Raw genomic sequence first — 24778 nt, 5'->3', positions numbered from 1 at the left:
TTTTTATTGTCTGTAATAATTTACTCGAAGATTGTAGATTTCATTTTAAAAATAAAATAAATTATGTTGAATTTAAACACTACATTTGTTCTTTCTTACCATGATCATATTATTTATGACTTATGTAGAATTACCTCATACGACCTTCAAAATAGGTCGTTCAATTCGTCTTGAATGTGCCCATTATCCGGTCAAAGAAAAGATACTACGTTCCGTTAAAAAAAATAAAGGTGGTCTTGATATCTCGGAGCCATCTTTCACCCAGAAAAAAAGTAATTACCACAACCGTTTTATCACCTTGAAACTGATTACTTTTTGTCTGAACAATTTTTTAGTACGACTTTAAATTTCACAGATAATCGCGTCGGTCGCCTTACGAGGTTCATCTTGTATATGGATATCTTGTGACCTCGAAGAGTCGAGCGGATGTAGATTGAATTTCAGAACTCACCAGTGACCTTGATGTGGTAGGGTAGCTGCGCTCGCCACGTGTCCTGCATTTTTCGATCAGGTGCGACGCATCGATACTCTCCAGCCTCTTGATAGACGACCCGACTCAGAGCCAGCGATCCAGGCCCACCCACTGGATCCATTCCAGGACCGTGTCCCCAACAACCACCATCGCACTCCAAAGTCACAGCGCCACCGATCTGAACCTCCATTTTCCTGGAATCGGTGGCTTCGCCGTTCAGGGCTTCCGCTTCCGTTTCCATGTCTGGATCATCTGTAATTGGTACATTAATATTTAATTGGTTATACCTTCGAGCAAAGTAACCAGTGACGTATACTCGAGGAAAATTCTATTGTTAAAATCTCATTTCAAATTCTTGTTCACGAATTTTCTTGCGTTTAGTCGTGTACAGTTTTTAAAATGTTTTAAACAAGTCCCGAAGAGAAACAAACTTTATATAACAAAAGTTGAGCGAACTTTTTCTCTATGTTCTCAAAGGAAGGAGAAATAAAATTATGCCTTAGTGTTCTGATCTTTGGTTATTCTTTGTTTGTCGTTAAAAATTTTTAATTTGTTCGTACTTATTAATGTATAGACCACATCTTGTTTATTTTTATCATGAATGATTATTATATGTAGCTTGTCTAGAAATCGTAATTGTTAATTCTATGTTGATACTATTTGAGTTTAATTACAGTTCCTGCAGGGTTACCATGTGTAATATGATTATCTACATTTAAATTTTACATATCCTGTATATGTATATACGTAGAATCAGAATACATAATTTGGAGTGCTGCTTAAATTTCATCGTGTTTCGATGAATGGTACAAATTAGATATGAAATTTCATCGTGTTTCGATGAATGGTACAAATTAGATATGAAATTTCATCGTGTTTCGATGAATGGTACAAATTAGATATGAAATTTCATCGTGTTTCGATGAATGGTACAAATTAGATATGAAATTTCATAAGCTTATCTTTGTCTAACTAAAATTAAATATTTAATAAACTATCGAATAAGTTTCTACAACATCTAATAAATGCTTGAAAATTTATTAACTTTTCGGAAGACAGCCTCTACGACAAACAAGGTCGATTTATATTCAACCCTTTATAAAGCAGAACTCCCTGGTCATTTTTTTCACTCTTTTTGGTCAAAATCCGTTTACTTATACCACGAACTTAAAAATACAAAATTCTCGCCCCTTCCTTAGTGGTAACACTAAGTACCAGTGGCCTATAAAGAGTTAATCAGTGATAAAACGAAATTCCCTTTTTACAATCCCCAATCCCCTCCGTCTACGAACCCGACACCAAATTCCCTCTTCACGTTCCACGACCACCGAAAGGGAAAATTACAGATTTCAATTTTTCGAACAGCCAGGGTATCTTCACGGCTCACGTTCCTTTCGTGCACGCACCGTACATCCTTATCCCGAGGTATCTTAAACCGATCCACGGGTCCGACGGCCGTTGTCATCGATATCAACGAGGTCCCTTCGCGCGCATCAGGAATCAGACGCACGTACCGGGGATAAAGTTAAGGGTAGAAGCGGCGTTCCCACGTGTGGGGTTTAGCAAAATCTTTTCCGTAGCCCGTTGAGAACGTCGAGGACGCCGCAGAATCCGTCGTCCTCGACGTCCTAGGCGCCTGTTCCTTTTCCAATTCCACCTACGGAATTATACGTCCGCGATCGTTTGCTCTCGAGCTAACGCTGTGTCCACAATTACGAAGGGAACAGGGTGCCGAACAGGGCGGGTGGTGGACGTCGTGCCAGTAGAAAAGGGGGTATGGGTATCTCTTCGTCGACCAAAAGGGGCGGGGATCGGTTCGAGGGGCGAGAAAGAAGGAAGAAAAGGGGAAGACAGGGATGAAGGAGCTGGGGAACGGGACGGAGAAAGAGCAGTCCTTTGAGTTAGCAAGCTGATCCTCCGGCTCATCCTATAACAAAACAAAGGGATCAAAGTGGTGGATGCGACGATAGGAGGCTTTTACACCCCCGTCCGCCTCCCGACACACCCCCACACCCCCAGGCCCCCGGCTCGACCAGCCATCCCGACTATACCTCGTTTGTCTTGTAGTTTGTTCGGAATTTTAACGGCAAACACAGTCGTGACGCTATAACAAACACACCCCGGGCTAGGCACGAGAAGAGGGTGGTGGTAGTGGCGGCGGTGGCGGGGAGGGGGGTGTAGTTCCACTTTTTCTTCGTTACCCGTGCCATGTACCCTCCCTCCTCTTTCTTAATGGCGATTCTCGTTACCAACGAATTTGATCTATCGCACAGGAATCCCGACCGACGTGCGCTTTGATCCCCGATGCGGGAAACTCTGTTGCGTGTCGTCGTATCGACGGGGATCCGTGTATCGACGTACCCAGCCTATCGAATGTCCCGTTGCTCGGTCAAAGGTTACGGGAATTAAAGTATGCGCAATATTTACGAGTTCGTTGACTTTCACAGGGGGATTTCGCGCTCGCTTCGCTTGGGGGATAGATGAGCCGTTCATTATGGAAATGGTGGTGGGACCAGTTTATTTTTTGTTTGGGATATCGGAGTATTAGATGCGATGGTTAACGAAGTAGTACTGTTGATTATAGCATGGGCGAGCACGATTCCTTATTTTGTACATGTTTGACTGTGCTACTTTATGATAAGGAATTGCAGAATGTGATTCAGACTGTGAGGCAATATTTTCAAATGTTTTTTTCATTTGAATATGTTGGAAATATAGACGAAATCAATAGTAAGAGTAATATTTTCGTTTAAATTGTTGAAGTATTTCAGGTACTCGAAATTTATTACCTACTTCAGTTAATCAACGACACTTTTGCGATGGTACGATCCAGTCAAAATACAACGATTGAAGATCGACAATTGAAGAATCGAATTCTAATGCAGAATCTGAAATAAATCTGAAATAAAAACTAAGATAAAAATGAATCTTTGAGTTCTAGAATGAAACACTCCATAATGAACAAATAAAAAAGGAACTATTCAATCAGGTAACCGCCACGAACAAATTACAAACAGAACACATTGCCTCCACCAACCAACACCAATCATGATTTCCAAGAAACAAGCCCTCTACGTGATTTTCAATTAAAATCACACAAAACTATCCTTCCACTTTTTCTCCATGGCTCTCTCTGATAAACTAATAGATCGTAAAATTCAATTTCCGAAGAAACTCAGACGGCAGCCCTGGATCGGAAAGTTCTCGCACGCGTTTCGAAGCTAAACGCGTGGCCATAGTGGTCGGGGAGTTGAAATCGGTGCTCCGTTTAAGACCCGACTCGACGTTATCCGTGGATAAGTAATCCGGCCAGGAGATTCGAACAGGACGTGGTAGCACTGTAATCGATAATTCCTACGGAGGACGGTTGGTTTATAGGTGCTCTCGAGCCATCTAAATTGCGTAGAGATTAGGTGCTCGGAAACCCGTATCCCAGGATCGTCGGCCGAGGGTGCAAACGGAAGCACCGGCTGAAGGGGGAGGAATATAGGGTGGCCGTAGGTGGAAGAAGGGAGAGGAAGGTTTGCCCGAGAGACGCTTTTGGGGGACCATACCGCCCTCGATCTGTGTTAGAATGGCAAGATGGAAGGACTGGGGGCCACGGGGTAGGAAATTTGCAAATTTTCACGACAGTGCACGGATAATTTCCGGCTGGCTCGGTGGCTTCCGCTCTTGACAAATGACTGTGGTTTCCGGTTATCGGCTGCGACGACGAACCCCCTCGCATTCCGAATTAGCAGCAGGAATGTCTGCTCTTGGCTAGCGCCACCCCTTCGACCCCCTTGCTCGAGGACGGATACGACAGTGCTCTTTTCCGATCTCGCTCGAATGGCTGTTGTTTTTGCTTCGCCGTGACCGAATCGCGGTTAGTTCGTGGACGTTTTACGAGAAGATTAGTCACCCGCCATTAGTACTTGAAATATCTTAGCCATTTCTGCGGTGGCTGGCGGCGCAATTAGCTACTCTGTTGATTTTATTGGTGTCGGGTTGAGTGCGGCTAATTTCGAGCAATTCATCTAGTTATCGACACTTGTTTGTTTTATCAACTACTTCTAAAAGTATACCTGTTAGTCATGGTATCTGCGGTTGGATAAGTGCATAGTTGGGAAAATTAAATTCTACCTTAATTATACATAAATTCTTTGCTTAAATTAGGTTGTTCTAAAAGATTCTTTCGCGACTTGTAATCACAACTTGCAATTTTTCATTTCCTTGCTAATGAGAACAGAATTAATGACGACCATTGATGGAGATTTATTATGTAATTAGGTATTAACCCTTTCAGACATGGCGTCCACAATCGAGGACCCCGACATTATCTTTTAGGGTGAATTCCCTTATTTGTACACATTAACAAAGACCAATTTTTCTTGAAAATTACACTATTTGGATTTTTTTTAATTTTTTCCGTACTAATTTTAGCCCAAGTTAACTCTAAAAATTAAATTACATTAGTACGAGAAAAAAAATTTCGGGTCTGAAGGGGTTACTGTATTTAGATATAAATTGTACGTTACCAAAGATATTTACGAATGAATCCAATAAATAGACAACTCTATCTCTTAGAAACTGATGTTAAAATCGTGCGAAACAGAAAATACTTTGCACGTGTCACTTACTAATGAAAGAAACTTTTGATCCAACCGAGTATATGTCATAGTTGACGATATTCTCGATCCCACACGGCCGTTCGAACCCCACGAAAGGGGTTAAAACGAGGCCGCGGCAGGGCTCGGTCGAACGTAACGGTCTACTCACAGCGGACGTTGAGGAAATAACCGATGCTGGTGAAAATCCCGAGCATGTGCCTGGTGTAGCATTTGTACCAGCCGCTCTCGGCGCGGGTGATTTTTGTGAAGTTCAGCCATCCGTCGTCGCTCTGCTCGACGGGCGGTCCATTGTCTGAAACACAAACGCAGAGGCTGGCTGGATACGCGAATTAACTCGCTGGAAATATCGGGCTGTGAAACGTCGTCCGACGACGATTCCCCGCGCACGCTCATGCGAGGGCCTTCGCGCTATGCCGCGGATCCGCCTGGCTACCGATTAACCGGCTGGAATTACGCGGTCGACGCTGGCGCGACGCCAAACGACGCGGGACCGAGCGGACCCGCGTCACGGCGTCATTGTCCTTTGAAAAATCTCGCTGCGCGCCCGGAATTATGCGCCGTCCGCGCGGAATAATGCGTGCCGATGCGGGGATGGCCATTTGCGCTGTTCCAGAAAATATCGTCGGCTTCGAAGCTTTAATTCACTGCGACGATTCCTGGACGCGGTATTTATGAACCGTTCCGAGCAAATGTATCGTGAAAAGACATGCTGAGAGTCGATTCGAGTGCTGGTATCGGATTTTGGTCGTTCGCGTACATTCGGAGGCCTTTTTCGAACGATTCAGAGCACGCCAACTGGGCCTTGTTGGAATATTGTAATAGGTAGGGTTGTATTTAAAAATAAAAATTAGAATTTAAAAATTCTATACGTTATATCTCAGAGGACATTCATTTATATTTAAGAGTGAGAACATTCTGATGTACGTTTAACAATTTTTATTTTCGTGATTGCGATCTGTTCCAATCGCAGTAAAAAAAATTCATTATTTTTAAGTAATCACCAAAGCATCGTTAAAATTTAGAAACATTAAAATAGAGACGTACCAAATTTCTAAATAATAAATTAGAAGAGTATTTTAAGATAAAACAACCCTGTTCTCACCCTCACACCGGCAGCAATCCTCTATATCATTCCTAATTAAAATTATATTTACATCCTCCCAAAAGGAACAATAAATAATCACACTGAAAGCATCCAGTACCTTCCACATTTACAAGAAGTTTCCCACGTTCCATAAATTCCATTTATAGAAGAAAGTACAATTTGTACATTAGCTACCTGACTTTGCAGGAAGCACACGAAGGAATACGTGGTTGGATCCTCCGTGCAACGTTGAACATGTTAAAACCGACATCGCTCACGGGATGATCCAATACTTTCGCCCCTTAAGCACCGGTCTGTTGAAATAAGAGCACCCGCAGCGAATTCGACAGGCGTTCTGGTAATTCGAACCCGAACCAGTCGAGATCGTATCGACGTTATTCCCGGTTAATCAAATTAGCGCACGCGATCCACCCATCCATTCCGCGAAACTTCCTTCGAAACGCGGACGAACCCAAGAAACGAACGAAATCAGACGCGAAACGAGGCGACGGGTACGGGATGCCCGCTCGAGTTACTCGAACAGAAAGAAAAGAAACGGAAGCTGGGAGGGAGGGGGGAGGATCCAGTTTCATCCAAGTCGTCCGCGAAACTTTCATCCGGCTGTAGGCTTTTTCCTCGATCGTTGTTTTTAACCCTCCCTTGCGATTTGACGTGAAGCAGGGTATCCACGTATCGCGTTTGTTTGCTCTGTCCTGCTTGTCCTTGCGGGAAATACCTCACTCTTTCTTTGGATTTGGCTGGTTATTGGAGGTTCGAAGGAAATGGATCTGGTGTTTGAAATTTGGGCGTGGAAACGGGGTATTTGGTTTCTGCAAGAAAAGAGGGTGGTATAGTTGGTTTTTGGGAGACGAAGAGACAGGTTAAAGGATAAGGGAAATATTTAATGGGAAACAGTATAATGGATGCGATCTGTAATGACAGGATAATAGAATCGAGACCTTTTCAAAGTGAAGTATAAAATATATTATCTGAAATTATTTAGGATACTATATATAATTTTTATCTCACGAGCAAAATTACCATTACTAAAATACTGAAATACTCCGAGATTTTATTTCTGGAAAAGTAGATTAAAATTTTAATTTAAAGAAAGACGATTGTTAAAACAGGGAACTAATCGAACAAATAAATTCATTTGCCCTTCTAATTTCGAAGACAGTATAGTATCTACAATAAATACCCGTTGACCTCAATAACTACAGTGTTATAAACTAGATTTCACGAGCCCTTAACAAACAAAAGAAAAAAGACAAGGAAAAAAGTTTCTGGAAGGAGAAGACACTGAAAGAGGAGAAGAAAATGGTTGCTACCCCGTGTAGCCCTTGTCGACAGAGTTTTGTGGTGAAACTTTTACGTGTCCCCAGTGTAAGGCTGTTCGAGGGGGTTGGCGCTGAGCGATCGAGGAGGTCCACCATTTTAGCAGAGACTAAGCTCGCTGCCAAAACACGCCCGATTGTGTTAACGCTATCTATAGCCGCGGAGGCCAGCAAGATGTCTGGCTATTTTGTATGAAATAGCAGTGGCCCCTGACTTGGCCCGGAACACGCGACGTTTCCGCTAAGGTCGTGCAGGATTCCTGCAATTTGGCCGAGAAACAAACGAACCCAGCTCGAACCGAATCGAGGGGAATGGACGTTCAAAGACACGCGACGGAGCCGCTTGCACTCCACTCCAAACAGCGCGGAACAATTGTTACTAATCTCTCAGTGTACGATGCTGCTGGAGCATGCAGGTTGACTGACGTTTTATTTTGCTGTATCCTAAAGAAAGCACTCTAGGGACACCGAAGTCTTGCACCTAGGAAACGATTTCAGTGGTTTCATGAATTTCGCGTGTTTTAAATTTTAAGTCTTATAGAATTAAAGATAAAAATACTCTAATTGGTATTTATCATCATTTTACTAGTTTAGAGTTTGTTTGAGATGTACAGGATGCTGAATTCTGTGATTCATGGGAAGTTAAAAGCAGAAACTCCATCTCTCTATTAAACTGTACCTTTTTGGTCCTATACATGTATTTCATTGTACACTTTCCTAGACTCGAATTTCTTGGACATTTTCGCATTTATTCTAACTTACGTATCCAACAATTAATGATGATCGTAATTTGTTATTCTTAATCCTATTTGGATCACATACTTCATAAAATCTCACTTTCCTAAACGTGTCAGTTACATTACGCAATGTTCATCCCTCTTAATTTTCATTCCGACCCAATTCTTCCTCCGCAGAAGAAGCAACCCGCTAAACAATCGTCGATCTTCGTCTCGAAATACCAGACTCGCCCCTTCGTTAGCATCCAATCCGTGTTCACGATTCATTGGTTCCACGGTAACGAGGAAATCTCGTTCGAGTCCGTTCAAGGCAAACACCGATGTCGTTCAAAGGTCTCGCTTTTTCCTTGGATGGAACACGGACACTTAGGCTCCGTTTGAACCGGGATTCATCGCTGGGATCGCGTGGAAAAACTGAAATGGGATCGCGCTCAGCATATAATAGATATATATTTGACTCTGGGTGCCGTGGCATTATATGCTGGCTCCGTATGAACAATGATCGGATGGGGATCTACTTCCCCTAGAGCGGTTTCCCGCAGCTGACGCCCTCGTACGTTCTCTGGAACGTCCGTAGCTCGAATGTATCGTCGTGATAAATCGTTCGACGGGACCGTGATAAATTTATCCCTCCTTTCATTTAAAATATCCTCGCCCTGGCCTAGCGCCGCACTTTATAGCGATCATTACATATTGATCGTATCGTCGACGAATGACAGCCACCGATGGACCCTTTCGTTCCCGCTTGATAAACCTTTCCCGCGAAGATTGTTAACGACGCGATCCAATCTTGATCGGGGCCGTGGTTGTCGCTCGAACGAACCCACGAATGGTATTCGATCGAAATGATCGCTTTTAATGGGACTGCGCATTTTACGGATTTTTTCCGTACGCGTATAAGTGTGGTGCACCTGTATTGAGGCTTGTACGTGTCCACGATAATGTGCTGATATTACCGTATTCAGACGTACGCTATGTATTTAATTATTAGTGCGCGTATTAACTGTATATTTTTTAAATTTTTACTGTATTGTAAACTGTTTCTGAAAGGAATCTGAAAAAAGGGCGAAACTTGAAATGAATATTATACTAAATTAATAAACACTCTTTTCAGAAATAATTTACGTAAACCAACCTGAATTTGGTTCGTAAAATGAATACCGGGCAAAGAATGATACTAAACCGTGTAATCAAGAACAGAATTTTCACAAATTAAATCGAATTCATTCCCACATCCAAAAAACAAGAAAACCCTAATACAAACGATCAAACGCTATCTTCTACCAAACCAAGAATTACCTTCCCGTTTCTAATTTCCAACTCGTTTATTAGATTCTCGAAGTATCTCGAAGTACACGGACAAGAATTTTGCCTATCTCCAGCTATCGAGCCCCTTCTTCCCGGAGGATTTATGTCTCGAAAAAAACCTTGCTTCAAAGAACTACCGAAAATGGTAGCCCGACTCGCGTAGTATAACACGCTCGCCGAGGGAAAAACTGCAGTTCCCAGAGCCGTGATATATCGCTCGAAGACGAATGGTCAAAATATCTCCGGGAGTTCCGCGGTGATAAAGGGCGCTTTGAAGGAAAGCGAACGTGCTCCCTCGATACCTCGAGGCATCTGGATTGGGACGTTTAATAAGAGCACCCCCGTTCCGAAAAGAAATTGGGATGGAGGCGTCGCGGGGGGTCGGGACGAGACGGGGGTTGAAACGGTGAGCCAAAAGCGTGGCAAGACGAGCCAGGAGAGACAGGGTGAGAGGGATGTGGTTGGGAGGAGGCATCGCTCCGGGCGGGTACGTGCTCCAAAGGATATTAAAATATTTTAATTGCAACGGATTTCGCGGAACGCTGCGAAGAATGTATTCGTAATTACTCTCGATTGAGTCCATGAATAGGGATTACTCTCCACTCGCCTCTGCACCGCGCTGTACATGAGGAACACCGGAATCGTGGATGTCAGAAGTGGTAGAAATAATTGAATATTTAATGGGGGATATCTGGCGTATGTCTGGGCGAGGGCAGACTCGATGTATGTGGTTTTGGACTACGTATTATACAATGGCAGCTTTGAGTTGAAGGTTTGACGAAATTGCGTTAAGGGATGACATCGTTTACTTTATACCTGAACTAATAAATGTGTGATTCGTTCTATCTGGAAGTCTCATTTCTGGAATTGTTGAACTGAATTATAACAAACATTCATAAATCAAGCTTGGAGTACTGGAAGCATTTGGAATGTAATTAGGAATGTAAAAGGACATTTAATTGCTGAAACTACATCTTTACTTTGGAATGCGAAAGTTTTCACACTCAAGGCCCTGACATAAGGAGGACGATATTTTACTTCTGAATTACCCACAAATAACTTCAATGCCATAGGTTTATAACGAATATGCCATTCATGTGTTTGTAAACGTAACACAGCTGATAAAAGAATGCTTTTCAGACCAAGTGAAGAATCAAATGCGAGCCCAGCAGAAAGTTATTTCCTGAACAAATAATATTGACAAAATAAGTACACCCTAAAATGCAATTACCACATACGATTAACACACCTCTATGTTCACGTTCACCACAGAGATCAGACTACACTTGACAGTCTGTCACTCTTACACAAGGTGGTACAATCTTATTCGAAGTATTCTGAATGGCCCAAAGGCAACAACCTCTTAATTAATGGAGAAGTGTTTACTCAACACTCTCGTTCCTAGAGTTGCCTTACTTTCAAAATATATGTACGATACATTCTCGACGATGTAACTCATACGAAGGACAATAAAAATATTTTAATTGTAATTACGCGGAACGCTGCGATGAATTAATTCGAAATCACTCTCGATTGGGTCTATGAATAGGGATTACGATTTACTTCTCTCTGTGGCGGAGCGTACGAGGGCAAGGCATGAATCGTGGATGTCAGGGGTGGTAGAAATAATTGAATATTTAATGGGATAACTGGTGTGTACCCGGGTCGCCAGGCTGGGCGTTGAGACGAGACTCGATTTATCGAACGTTGCCATCCGTCATTAACCGGGCTAGAATCGTCGATTTTTCCGCCGCCAGCGAGATTTGCCAGCCAATTTCCTGGACAATCTCGTCGCTCGTAATGCGACGAAGAAGGAATTGCCCAGGATAAATTCGTTCGTGGCGTTATCGCCCGCCAAATCACCGCTATCCTAATGTGCCAGTAAAATCACCATCACGCGAATTATTGGGGAGACACGACTCGACAGTTATAGTTATATAACTGAATACTCGCTTCTCCGACAATGAATGGGATCCTTTGTTGATTTCCTTTTGTTGAGGATGAATGGTCGGATAAGGAAGCCAAGGAGTATAGATCCTTTGAACTTTTGAACCGCATAGAAACACGATTTATTTAGAAAATGTTTCAACTTGTGAAAGGCCCTCTTAAGAAGACACTATTTATGTACATTCGCTGGAAGGATTTCGAAATTATTGGGATAAATTGTGATACTCCATTATGATATTATAAAGTGAGAACGTATCTTCGTTCTAATACATCTTAATTGAACATTTTATTATAATTTCTAGTGTCATCCAAGTTTCACTAGATAGAATAATCTTACGAAACATCCTCAGAAACATCATTTATAATTTTCATCTGCAATACTGCAGATATGGCAGCACTACACAATGAAGGAATAAAAAAGAAACTATACGATATTAGTCAAAATATATTTAATAAATGAGAATACCATAGTCTCCTGTTTCAACTACGTATACCATAATGCGATCGTTCGAGGCGTTTCTGTCCGGCTTGAACAGCACATCGAGAACGTTTTAATTTTTGTGTTGGAACGCCTGTGCAATCAGTCTTGAGAAACAATACAGAAGTTATCTCTCGCGTGCAATTTGTTGCAGCTTGGAGAACGCCGCTGTTTAGGATTCTTTTCAGCAATAATCCCCGTCGCGTCTCGTCGGACGTTTGGTAATAACAGGTCGTTCATCATATTTCTTATCACTCTCACCTAGCTGATCGCAGCGGAAAGTGACGGGTGCAGCTGCTCTCAGCAGTTCGTGTAACTCAATAACGAAGCTAACGAGCCTTGTACGATTAACTCGAACCACGATACGATAAATTCCATCACTTTCGCTATGTGAAAATCGAATTCATCGCGAAGGATCCTGCCCTCGTGTTTGATCATTGGACAAGTGAATTTTCCCATCTGATTAGGAACCTGCTTGACGGCATCATGTCGCAAACGTATCGAATTTTACACGGTTCTCTATCATTTGCGTATTTGTTACAGTCACGGTTGTCTCATTTAGTTGAATTGTATACATTTATGTACTAAATGCAATCATAGTCATATAGTCGTAAATAATATTATAACGTTTTCAAACTGTACCTAAAATCTTCTGAAAGATATTTTTCATTACTTAGAGAGATTGTAGCTACAGGTAAAAAATGTTACGACAAGCTTAGTGCTTGCAGGATTATTACTCAACTACTAGGTCGAGTATCCAGGCAATCCTTACAATCATGTACCCAATTTTATCTTAGGAAGAATCCTAATCAAAAGTTGAACTTCTTTTCAAACTTCCATGAAGCATATCCTTGAGAATAAATTTTTTAGACACGAAGTATCAACCAACTTCAATTATTTCTGGCAATATTAAGTGTAACAGGATAATACAGTTCCATTAAATATAATGAAGAAAGTTTTAAATCATCATCAGACTCTGTCTTTCAAGATTACCAAGCTGTTTATATAACGTTTATACAGCTGCCTCGTGTTTTCAATAACCAAAGAAATAACTGAGTGTATACACTTGAACTAGGGCGTTCTTCATAAATATAAACTCCGTAGAAGATTTTAATTTTAACTTTATTAACTTGGAAAAGCACGAGATTGAAATATTTAATATCTGGGAAACATCGTCTTTATTATTCATAATAGCGAAGAGAATGAACAACGAACACTTAATAAAATAGTTGCTCCATTGAGCAGAACATAGAATGATTCAGGAACTTTTGACGTTTTATTACGAAAATGTATAGTCAGTTCGATAATATTTCATCACCAACCATTTCTACAAACGAGAATAGAATAACCTGAAGCTTTAACCCTTTCACTGCAAAGAGCTTCAATATCGTCTAATAATTATATAATTGTTCTTTGTATACTGCAATATGCTTTACATTCACACAAAGTTTCATTTAAATCAGAATTTTCAAGTTCGACGTTCTTTTTTTTTCAAAAATGGTTCACTTTACACGTGCACTTTGTAAATTTCACCTTGTAAATTTCCGAAAAACTTCTTCGAACATTGAGAATCAAATGTACTACTGGAAATTGTTTCAATTAAAACAGGACAGTTAAAATTTTAAAAGAATCTTGTGTATATATAAATAAAGTCACCAAATTTCAAAAGTTTAAGTCAAGGTACTCTGACAGTAAAATAATCATAAAAAATGTTTCGAAATGATCAGAAAAAAAATTCCTTCTACACGTTCTTGTTTCGTTCGTTCTCTATTTCAACTCCACCTGCCTCGGTAGCCTCGCACCGAGATCAAGTACCGATACTATCGTAACTTCGACGTATATTGCCCGGGCGGAAGATGGTTTCGGTTTCGCGAACGTCGGCGTGTTCGAAAAACGCGCAGCACCGGTAAAAAGCACGAGGAGGGCAGCCGCGATGCGTTCAACGGATGTAATGGTCGTTGGCTCGCTTAAACCGCGGCGTCTAATCAAGAAAGTGGTCTCCCCTGGTGCTCGCCATCAGGAATCTCCACCCCCTCGTCTCGAGTTACCTCTGATCGACGACGAATAAAGGAAATTATACCACGGCGAGCTTTTATCCGCCATCGGCGTACGAGCAAAAAGCAACATCGTTACCGATCCTCCAACCCCCTCAGCGACTGTAAATCCTTTCTTCGTCGATCGTGGCCGGGCAGAAAGTGTAGTTCCGCCACCGCCCCAGCTACCCCCCCCTTTAACCCCTGGAAAAAAAGAACGTCTGGTAACTGTTACGCGAGTTCGAAGAACGCAAGAAAGCGGCATCGAATTCTTCGCCCTGTGGAGAAGAATTCAACTATCGGGCTCGCGCCGGACACCGACCATCGTCTGGGAAGTGCTGGGAAATTGTTGGAAAACAACTTCTCTGTCGATGGGGTGGCGTGCGAGGGACATGCGGCCCCTTTATATTCGAAATTGTCGGAAATTCGTGATCGTAGAAATCTCGTATCGTCTCGTCTCGCGCGCATCACTCTGTACTTCGTCAAGGATATTTCGAAATTTCACTTTTATCTCGACGATGCCAAGTGTGTAAACATGAATATTTCATGTATACATTTGATGTGCGCACTTTGAGCGATATTTCTGCGAGTTTTTGGAAAAATATGGTAATCCATGTGGAGAAATGTGAGGGCCCTCGTAATGTGTTGTTGGACTTTTCGAGACGGATTTCTATGGTACTAGTGGATAGGATTGGATGAAAGGTGAATTTTCAGGAATTGGGTGAATGTTGTTGGCGTTATGCAGTAGACTTGTTGGTTTCTTATAATTTGTTTAGAAAACTTTAACGACTGTAGATGCTACTTTTTGAGAAATTTGTATTTTTGATTGAGGGGGTTGTCGAGCTCAAAGTAATGGATGTTTTGAAATATCTGAAAATACAATAGTGATGAAACAGTTGAAAATTTTAGAGAATCTCGTATATGTACATATTAATGAATACACCAAATTTCAAAAGTTCATGTCAAACACTTTGCCTAAAAAAAAAATGCTGTAAACATGTGAAAGACAATGTAGAAATAAGAACAAGTATTTAGTATTACCCCTCAGTTATAAGATAAATTGTATCATGTATAAACCTATGTAACGCCATATAATTCTTATTATTAGAGTTTCATAGAGGTTTAAATAAAAAAAAAACAAATACTTTGGCTGTAAATAACTCATGAAGTTGCTCCAGAAAATAGTACACCCTAAGTATACACGTTTGAGTAAATTTCATTCATCCTAAACCAACCCACAAATATTATTGACCTCTAAGGAACCCCCAAAAATTAAATCATCCCCTGTCGAAATAAACCTCCATTCCCGTAGCATTTCTAGCGTCTCTCGATGGCGCTCGGAGTACACAGCGATAGCACGCAATAAAATCGAGAAGGAAATCGAAAAACCGTCAGTGCCATTCGTATCGAACGGCTCGTTTACTATCGCTTGCCCTGGCTCCCGAACCGAGCAATTAAGTTGCAAATCATGCGGTCCTGGACGAGTCGTTATCATCGGCGCGCCAACAGCGAATCAGGGCTAACACGACGCGAGCACACGCCTCTTGCATCACACTCTGGAGAGAACGAATCTGCCAGCCGTTCGTTCCTGGAACAACGTTCCACGCCGAGAACTCGCAGAGGCGAAAAGTACGTCTGTTAAAACAAACGTTAATTCCCATGGCGGAACGCGTAACGGGCCGCTGTGCGGCCATTACGTAAAGCCGAACGTGTGTAACCTGCACGTATCTACACGCATCTGGTGGAACTGGCGCGAGGGTGGCGAGATGCACAACGCTGAAACGGAATCTGGGTTAAGGGGTTGCAGCATGTTGCAAGTTTCGAAGAATCGGACTAAATTTGCTTGCATAAATCGATAGAGGGAATCTTAAACGCGACGGATGGATGGGTTTTACTTTGTTACTTGGATTTTACTGCGGGAGGACTTCTGTAGAAACGATTTACCTCGTGAATTTCTGGATTATTTATGGGATTTCTGTATCTTACGATTGACAATTTTGTATTACAGAAATGGGCCAGATTGGAGTCTTAAATTTGATGATTTATAGATTTATTTTATCGTCGAATTAGATATAAGTCCTTTTAAATATAACGGACAGGTGGTTTTAGGATTAACCAAGCGAATTTTTGGATCACCTAGTGTTAAAGCCATCGAGTCTGTGAGATAAATGTTTACTCATACAAGACTGAGAAGAAAATTCTTTCATATTTTACTCGAATGTAGTTTCATTGTAATGATTGAAAAAACCATGACCATTTCATACCTGCAACCTGGTGCAAGCTCTTAGTGTCGGTTGTCCCAACGACAACGGAAGTCTCTGTGATGGTCGATTACGTTTTATGGAAGATGACCTCAGTGAGTCTTCGAAGTGTCTCTGATCTCCTTGTATCTAGAGTCGTTCGAGAATGTCTGTATCGAATTTCGAAGCGTCGTTCAGCTCGATGGACCAATGTTGGGTTTGCGATGCGATCGGGATCGAACGACAGCTCACTGACAAGTACTTAACCTGATTTATGAGAACTGCGCGTTTCGGTATTGCACGGAAGGTTATCGCCTACGCTCCAAGAACTTAACTCTGAACAAGATACCTGCGATTATCAGTGTATTAAAATTTATTGAACATTCTGCGCCTTACTGACTAGTGCCTGAATATCAGGCACTACTTTATTCGACCACACACTGATTAAGTATGTGTATACTTATGTAGATTACTTCTTTTACACATTTCAATTGTTGCCATATATTTTCGTTTCATTTCATCGTGCCTGCAATATTATTTTCTTTGATTGTATTTTTGTAGATTTAAAATTCATCACAGAAGCGCGAATATTAAGAATCTTTAAATATTCTTAGCCTCTGAAAGTAGTATTATAATGCTTTCAACCATAATTCCCAGTCCTCCTCGGTAAAGTACGCAATAATCAACGACTCAGTTACTCGAGAAATAGAAATTCGAAAATTACAGTGTACTTTTCCGTTCGAATGTGTAAATTGATTCCCTTTGATTCTTAGCTGAACTGAAGTTTCATTGACTGCTCGACTATTTGAACTATTTGAACCGGATAATGAAAGCCTGGTTGCCTTATACCCAGCTCAAAGTGGAATTTCCTAAATAAGGTTTACCAATGAATTCAACCGAACCAGAGAGTAGAAATATTAATACCTTTAAAGTGGGTCGGGTCTAATAAATGGTAGCGGTTAATGATGAGGTAATGATCTTCAAAGCGTCGATAAATCGTATATTCCATGAACTGAAGGAAATTTTGGACGCATTAATAGAGTGGATAAGCAGAAATTGTAACGAAGTTTGATCTTTTACAGGTAAAAGGTACCTATCCTGTGTGATGGAATCCTCGAAGCACAGGTGGTCATACGAAGAGTTCTCCAAAGGGGCCTTTAGAATTTTGTCTTCTTCTTAATAAAATACGTTCGTATGGCGGACTCATTCAATTTGAAACAAACTATAAAGTGTCGAAAATAATTCTGTGCATTTATAAGGTGAACTTTCCATCTAAATATTTATACAGAAAAACCATACTCGGTCAATCCGAGTGATTCATTACCACAAAGATTGGTATTTTAGTATAACAAAATGAAGGAGTAAATATTTCTGTTTAAACTAGAATTATGAATAATTGAATACGAAGGCAGAGAATTAATTTCCACGCCTAATACTTTCATTCGCACTAAACAAAATCAGATGTATTTCACACCATTTTGGTTTAATAAAAAATGATTTCTAAAGCCGCCCTTTGAAAAAACCCTTTACTTTTGCAAATAATGATGCATCACATTGTAACATTGTACATTTTTACATAATCGCGCGGTAATACTTTGGCTTTCGCTAACGTCTCATTGCGATGAAACGCTGTACTGGAGAAGTGGATTGGAATTCAAGGATTCCCCAAGAAGCTCAAAGACGCAGGGTAGACAGAGCAGGGGGAGGGGGTGTCCGGAACGAGTAAAGGGGAAATTATAGGAAGGCTTTAAATATTTATCAAGCCGTAAGACAGTCTGCCGGCGGCGAGCTTGACAAAGAACAAGAGACTGCTAATGAATCCAGTCGTCCGGCGATAATTCTTTGTTCCCGTTCTCCCCGGCGAATTGAAATAGAATTTTAGGGAACGTTACTGGGACCCTCAAACTTTTCCATTTACAGTTTCATTAAATCGCCGCGTGACATTATCAGGATCGATTTCTCCTTTGAAGCCGATGGTCAAACAAATTATTCACTTAAGGGGATTTACTTTTCCGAGACGAGAAACGAGCAATGCTTCGGAATTTTTCAGGAGAAATGCAGAGGATCTGTCAAGTTGATACTCTTTGTAGCGATTAGGATAGTTTTGGTGATGGTACATGAATTTTTTCAATGTTTCATTTAATTATTGAAAAAAGGGAGTTTGAATACTTCGTAATTTCGTTGTTATTATAGACACCACACTGTAGGAGGACTAGAACACTGCCTCGAAGTTGCTAATTACTCGTACTAATGGGCATATTTTGTAGCTTTCTACGAACACTTTCAATTTTGACAAACGACGCCACGAAATTAATACATTCATAAAAATTCTTGAAGTGGAGTGCTAACGATACAATAAAATATCTTTCTGCATCTCCGAACCGAAGGAGAACGCAATAATGGCCTACTTTTGATCCATTCAGGGTAGAATACCCCCTCGAGCACCGGAGCCCGCCGAAACACGAATATAATGTATCGTCAACGAAGTTTCTCCTTCGTCGTCTCTCTTCTCCCTTTTAATCGGAAAGTTCGTTTCCTCCGGAAGGGAGGCGCGTCGCTGTACCGACCACTTCAACTTCGAGATATCGATTGCCGGTAAAGGGGGACGGAGCAGCCGTTGGGTGGAGGGGAAAAATGCGACGAACGAATTCGAGCGAACCAACGACGTTTGCGTTGGTACAAGGAGATTTCCAATTATCGAGAATAAGTCGGCGAAACGCTTGGAAAGCGAAATCTCTGCGGAGTTCCATTGATTCTGATGAAAAGATAGAAAATAAAAAAAAAAAACGAGTGAGAGAAGGGTGGAAAGGGGAGGGGAAAGGAAGAAGGGAACGGTAGCGTAGAATTTTAATCTTGACGAAGCATTCGCAACACCGGATTAGAAAGTAGGGAGATAGATATATACAGGGTGTCGCGTAACTGGCGGTACAAGCGAGTAGGGGATGATTCTACGTGAGAATTGAATCGAAAATGTACAATAAAATTTTTTTCATATAACGCTTTATTTTCGAAAAAAAATAAGTTTGAAAGTTTTCGAGTATCCGTGCACTTGGATCAGCTTCAGCTCGACGGATTTCATTGTAGATCACCTCCATTCTCGTTCGCAGACGTTGTCGATGAGCCGATGAACAGATCTCCAGAATTCGTCTGATTTATGAACCGTTGGAAGTAATGTCCACGTTGTTGGAAACATAACTGTGCCCTCATCGTTAAATTGCATCGAACGCCGTTTCATTTAAATGACATCTTACTTCTCTACTATAGTGTGGTGGTGCTCCATCTTGTCGAAAAATTAAATTTTGTTCGAATTATAAAAGGAACATTCTTCAATAATTAAGTACAATAATCAAGTACACGAGTAGTCGACAAATTTTCAAACTTATTTTTTACGATAATAAAGTGTCATATGGAAAAATTGTATTCTACACTTTCGATTCAATTCTTCACGCAAAATCATCCCCTACTCGCTTGTACAACGAGTTACGGGACACCCTGTGTACAGAGGGGAAAGGAGAAGATAGAGGCGTTCTCCTGGCGGAAGATAATATCTGCTGCGTATACTTATCTTCGATGAGAGGGCTGGCTGAGAGGAGGGCGGATTATTTATTGTTCCGGAGCCACTACTTTCGCGCTAGTCCTCCTCTATCTGCTGCAGTATAGGGTTATATGATTATGCGATTTATAGCTTTGTTTGCTGATGACTAGGAAGCTGGAAGGGAGAACGAGACTAATAGAGCGGAAATTAATATTAAGCGGGGCTGAGAGATAACCGAGAGGGGGGAGGAGAAAAAAAACATTAAGAACGTCCGTTGGAAGTGCGTTCATGGTGCTTGATTTCCTTCATTTCTCTGTTTCAGAAATCAAAACGAGGGTTTAATTTTCTGATAAAACTAACAGGGAGGAAACTCGGACAATTTCGTGATAATGCTTTCCTGCTGTCTTTTATTTCTTTCTTTACTCTAGTAAAAATGAACGCGTATAGTTAATGTCCATTTTTCCGTTTGCCCACTATTTGATCGTTTTGAAGAGATATAATCTCTTTGTCATGTGTCTGTTCATGCGTTAGTTATTGTAATATCAAGGGTAAATAATGTAACTCGCAAGGTCATGTGAAGTTATAAACGCGTTTGGAATATTTCACGATTCATTCGCTCGGAATTAGACCGCGTTACATCGCAACGGAGCGATGTTGCGAAATATTTTCCAGGACAGGTTACACGTGCAACGAAACGTCGAATCCGCCGTCATTGTTGTCACTTACCCCGTTGCCAGATCGGCGTGCTGGCCGGATTGCTCTCCACCTCGCATTTCAGGCTGACGGACATCCCCTCGACGATCGGAATTCCAAAACCAGGTAAACGCGTTATCGCGAACGCTGGAGTATCTGAAACAGGGATTAAGCAATTACTGTCAGCGCCAACGGTATCGATAGCTGTGTCGATTCCATCGATCCGACGAAGGATAAGAACGACATCGGTATTTTATATAAAAAAAAAAGAAGAAAAAAAAAGGAAACAGGTAAACTCTGTTAGCCCTCGCGAGATTCCTACAGCTGAATATTTAACATGTACAATAATAATAATAATAATAATAATAATAATAATAATAATAATAATAATAATAATAACTATATTAATTAATTCTTAGTATAAGTTGTACGTATATGTTTTCCATTTTTATGACATGAAGAAGCAAGTCAAAATATGATACACTGTGGTATACACCAAAAATTGGAGCTGGTATTACTAGAAGTAGGATCAAGTATTGATACACTTAAGGAAAATGAAATTATCTGAAACAATTTTGTTTTTAGTTTATAATAACACAAATTTAGGATATATTCTCTATTTAAATACTGAAACCTGTGTAGATTTTTTAAAGTGTATTCTCAATTCGTCGAAATTGAATTCTTAGTCCTTGCAAATGTTAACACACGTTCGATGTTATGAAATTCTTTATCAACGCGCGTGGAACTGGATTATCTGGAATCGTGCTCTGATTCTACATTCCTAGACCAGGGATTAGTGACTTAGCCCAAATTGCATTATAATGTAGGGTTGTGAAATTTCCATGCTACCTGGTCCAGAACATCGGCTTTGGAAGCAGGATTTGAAATGTGCTCTCCATAGAAACAAGTTTAGTTTAGGCTATAACGGCCGAAGCTTTCAAATTAGCCCGAGAATAACAATCACGACCGTTTCATTAGTTTACCATCAGTTCCTGTTATTGATCACCGTCCTGCACACTTTGCCAGCCCCAGAAGCAAATTCAGCCAGGTCAATCCTGTTCTCTGTACTATGCGCTCGCGTTATCCTACTGTGTATCATCATTATAATACTTGATAAGTTTGTGATGCTGTGTCTTCCCCGTTTAAACTGAAGAGAATAATGACATATCTAACGTTTTATTATGTTAACATTTTTGTAATTGTTTAGTTTTATATTTCGATATTACCAATGTTTGCTTTTTATTTTTATTCTTCTATACTCTCTTTACTTTCGTTATTAGAAGTATATTAATAATGTTTTTTGTATTGTATATTTCGGTTAGTAACTTCTGCCTCGGCACTCTTCTAGATATATCAGTCTTTCTATTATATTTCCCCCTATCCAACAACAATTACAACTATCTATTAAAATCTATTAAAACCAGTAGATCTCCTCAAACATTACTTTGAAATCACATCAGGAAATAATTAGTCCATTCTCCCAAACCACACAATTTGTCTAAAAAGACCAAAATCTATCATCCCTGTCTCTGGATATTACTTAAATAAAACAATCAACGAACAACCCCCGAAACTTCATTACTCCCATGATAGATAGTCCCCCATTCCCCAAAACGTCACGTTCGTCAACGTCTAAACGCTTCCCTGACGTGTAAACAGTGTCCACGTCGTTGGCCCATTATATCGTCCCAAAACTCGTTTCGCTCGACCCCAATTACCCATCCGCGACAACAATGGCGAGGTTCGAGACTTTAAATCGCGCTTGTAAAAAGCCAAAACAAAGGCGAAAACGGCGGCGCTCTGTAATAACCGAAACGAGCTGGGAGGAAACGAGCACGGCGGACATCAAACCTACTAATCGGCCAAACGGAACCTCTGACGAACGAGCCACCATCGCGACACCCTCGTGCATCCCCCAAAACGTTCCTTCCGCGTCATTAACGACCTACCTCGAGCCAAGTAACAGAAACCTGCACGTATCCGAATCGTCGACGTGTGCGCAACGGGATTTCTGGACTATGTCGATGGTACTCGACGAACGAGCGGTTTTAGGGCTCGAGAGTAATTAACGAAAACGGAGAGGAGAGAGGGAAGATTTTACGATCGCAGTGGCTGTCGTTAAAAAGTTTCGGAGGATTCGAAACCACTGGCGCCGACCTGGAGCCTACCAGCAAGCGCTACAATGACGGGTTCGTGGAGGAAGATGGGGGGCTGATAAAATGGCGTGTCTTCGTGTACGACAGAGTTATTATTAGGTAGACGTACTAGATAGTATCGATTGCAGTTATTTATGAAATTAGGAATATTAATCTGGAAGTTTAACTGGAAGTCAATCCCATAAGTATTCGTATCCTCTGTCTTTTGAAATTTGTCTAATTTAAATAATAGGTTTGATGTTTCCAAATAAATGTTCTTTAATAAATACACACTTGAATAAACTTTACGCTTGTATGTATCTATAACGAAAAATTTATTTGGAAACATCAAATCTATTATTTAATTTAGACAAACGACTTCAACAAATACAGGAGGTACGAATTCTTATGGGACTGACTGTATATATTAAAATAAGAATACCAAAATTAAAAATAGGAATACCAAAGAAATAAAGCTCTAATTAAAATATAAAATGAAGGTTAGTCAAAATACGTCTTCCCAATTAAGAACCGATATAAATAAACATATTTTTCACCCGATGACTCACTTATTCCGTAATCACAGACCCATAAATCACAATTTCCCTACTTCTCAAACAAAGTCCAAAGAAAATACCAACTGGTGGGGACACCTCACCGGTCTTCTAGCCGGGGAAAAAATTCGCTCCTGAAGCGAGCGGGCCACCGAAACTCAGTTAATACTTCTGACGAGCAGCGGTGGGGGTGGAGTCGCGGTATGTCGAGGTCACGAAATAAATTGGTGCCCCGCGAAAGGTAGGGATGGTCGAGGAACGAAGGAAGAGAAATGTGGACGAATTGGGCCGGACGAGAAGAGGAACTCCCGCAGAAAGCGGAAACGCGAGTGGTGGGAACGGACGGGGGTGGTTGGAGGGTGAAAAAAGGAGCGAGAGGCTTTTCCTCGCTCCGACCACCGGATGGCTCCAAGTTATTCACTCGGCTATAATAGTGCGGTGCCGAGACAATGCAAGCTTAATGAAAGCTACCTCCCGTCCTCTTTTCGCCCGGCATCGCTCCTTTCGTTCCTCTCCGTCCCTCTTTCCGCCAGGCAGTCGCTACGGTGCCTCTCGTGGCTCTTACTCGACGCCAACCCCGTCGCCCGACGCCGACGCCGCTGTAGTCCCAGCGCAGTCGCGTAAACACCAAACAAAGCAAACAATGAGACACAGAAGTGTCCCACAGACCTCGATCGCTTAATGAGAACTTTAAAGCGCCTCCGCAAACTACCAGCCTGTCTGTTTCAGACGGCAACCGACGCGCACGGACGGGCACACAGACGCTACGTGCACGCGTGTCGAGCCTTGTAAAACACGGACACGTGTACACAACAGCGGTTCTCAGCCTTCTACCGCTCTCTGACAGGGGAGGCTCGATAGCTGACACGTTTCGAGAAGCTTGATGCTTCGCGGAAGCAAAGTACACGGAAATGTAATCACGCGGATCTCACTCAGGGGTGGTGGGAAACCGTTTGCATGGATGGAGGCTGGACAGAGTTCAAAGAGAGTCCGACTCTCATTTTTTCTGGGGTTTGTGAAACCATTACAGGTGATCAGAGAAGGTTAAATGGTTGATTACGATCTAGGACACTGGATTCATACAAAAGGGGGGTGTATGGTAGAGGAACTATGGGTTATATTTATGTCTTTGTTACAATACCAGGTAGAGAAAAGGAGGATCATTCGTCATACGCTCCTCTTAAACGCCACGCAATTTTTATATTAATATATTTTATATCTGCGTAAGTTGATTTCATAGCTTGTTAAGGAGCTAAAGTTAGGTAGTCCACTTCGTGTATGTATCTGTGAAAAAGCAAGGTAGACAAGAAGAAAATCATTCATCACGCCCTTTAATACCATGCAACATTTATAATCGATCTCATTAGTATTGGTACTCTCTATGTCTATTGAAAAAATTTGTCTAAATTGAATGACAGATTTAATGTTTCCAAATAAATGATTCATTATAAGTATGTATTGTACATAAATAGACTTCACACATGTTATAACTTAGCACAATTATAATAAAAAATTTACTTTATATATAAAGTGTTTTGATATATAGTCAATCCCATAAGTATTCGTACCTTTCATGTTTCCAAGTAAATTTTTTATTATATATTATATATATATA

At 41.2% G+C, this 24778-nt stretch overlaps 1 protein-coding gene across 1 annotated transcript in view; it reads right to left on the bottom strand.

Annotated features, from left to right (window-relative positions):
- The window catches only part of LOC128891349 (B-cell receptor CD22), a 446690-nt gene that overhangs the window by 94148 nt on the left and 327764 nt on the right, over window positions 1–24778 (bottom strand). Inside the window, exons 7-9 of the mRNA XM_054150781.1 lie at window positions 20508–20630; window positions 5231–5374; window positions 452–724 (exon numbers count right to left, since the gene is read on the bottom strand). Of these exons, the coding sequence (XP_054006756.1) occupies window positions 452–724; window positions 5231–5374; window positions 20508–20630 (540 nt within the window). The remainder of the gene's footprint in view (window positions 1–451; window positions 725–5230; window positions 5375–20507; window positions 20631–24778) is intronic.

This window comes from Hylaeus anthracinus, unplaced genomic scaffold, assembly GCF_026225885.1.
Source record: "Hylaeus anthracinus isolate JK02 unplaced genomic scaffold, UHH_iyHylAnth1.0_haploid 12001, whole genome shotgun sequence".
Classification (NCBI taxonomy): Eukaryota; Metazoa; Arthropoda; class Insecta; order Hymenoptera; family Colletidae; genus Hylaeus; species Hylaeus anthracinus.
The sequence above is the reverse complement of the archived record's forward strand: the minus strand, read 5'-3'. Positions and strand labels throughout refer to the sequence as shown.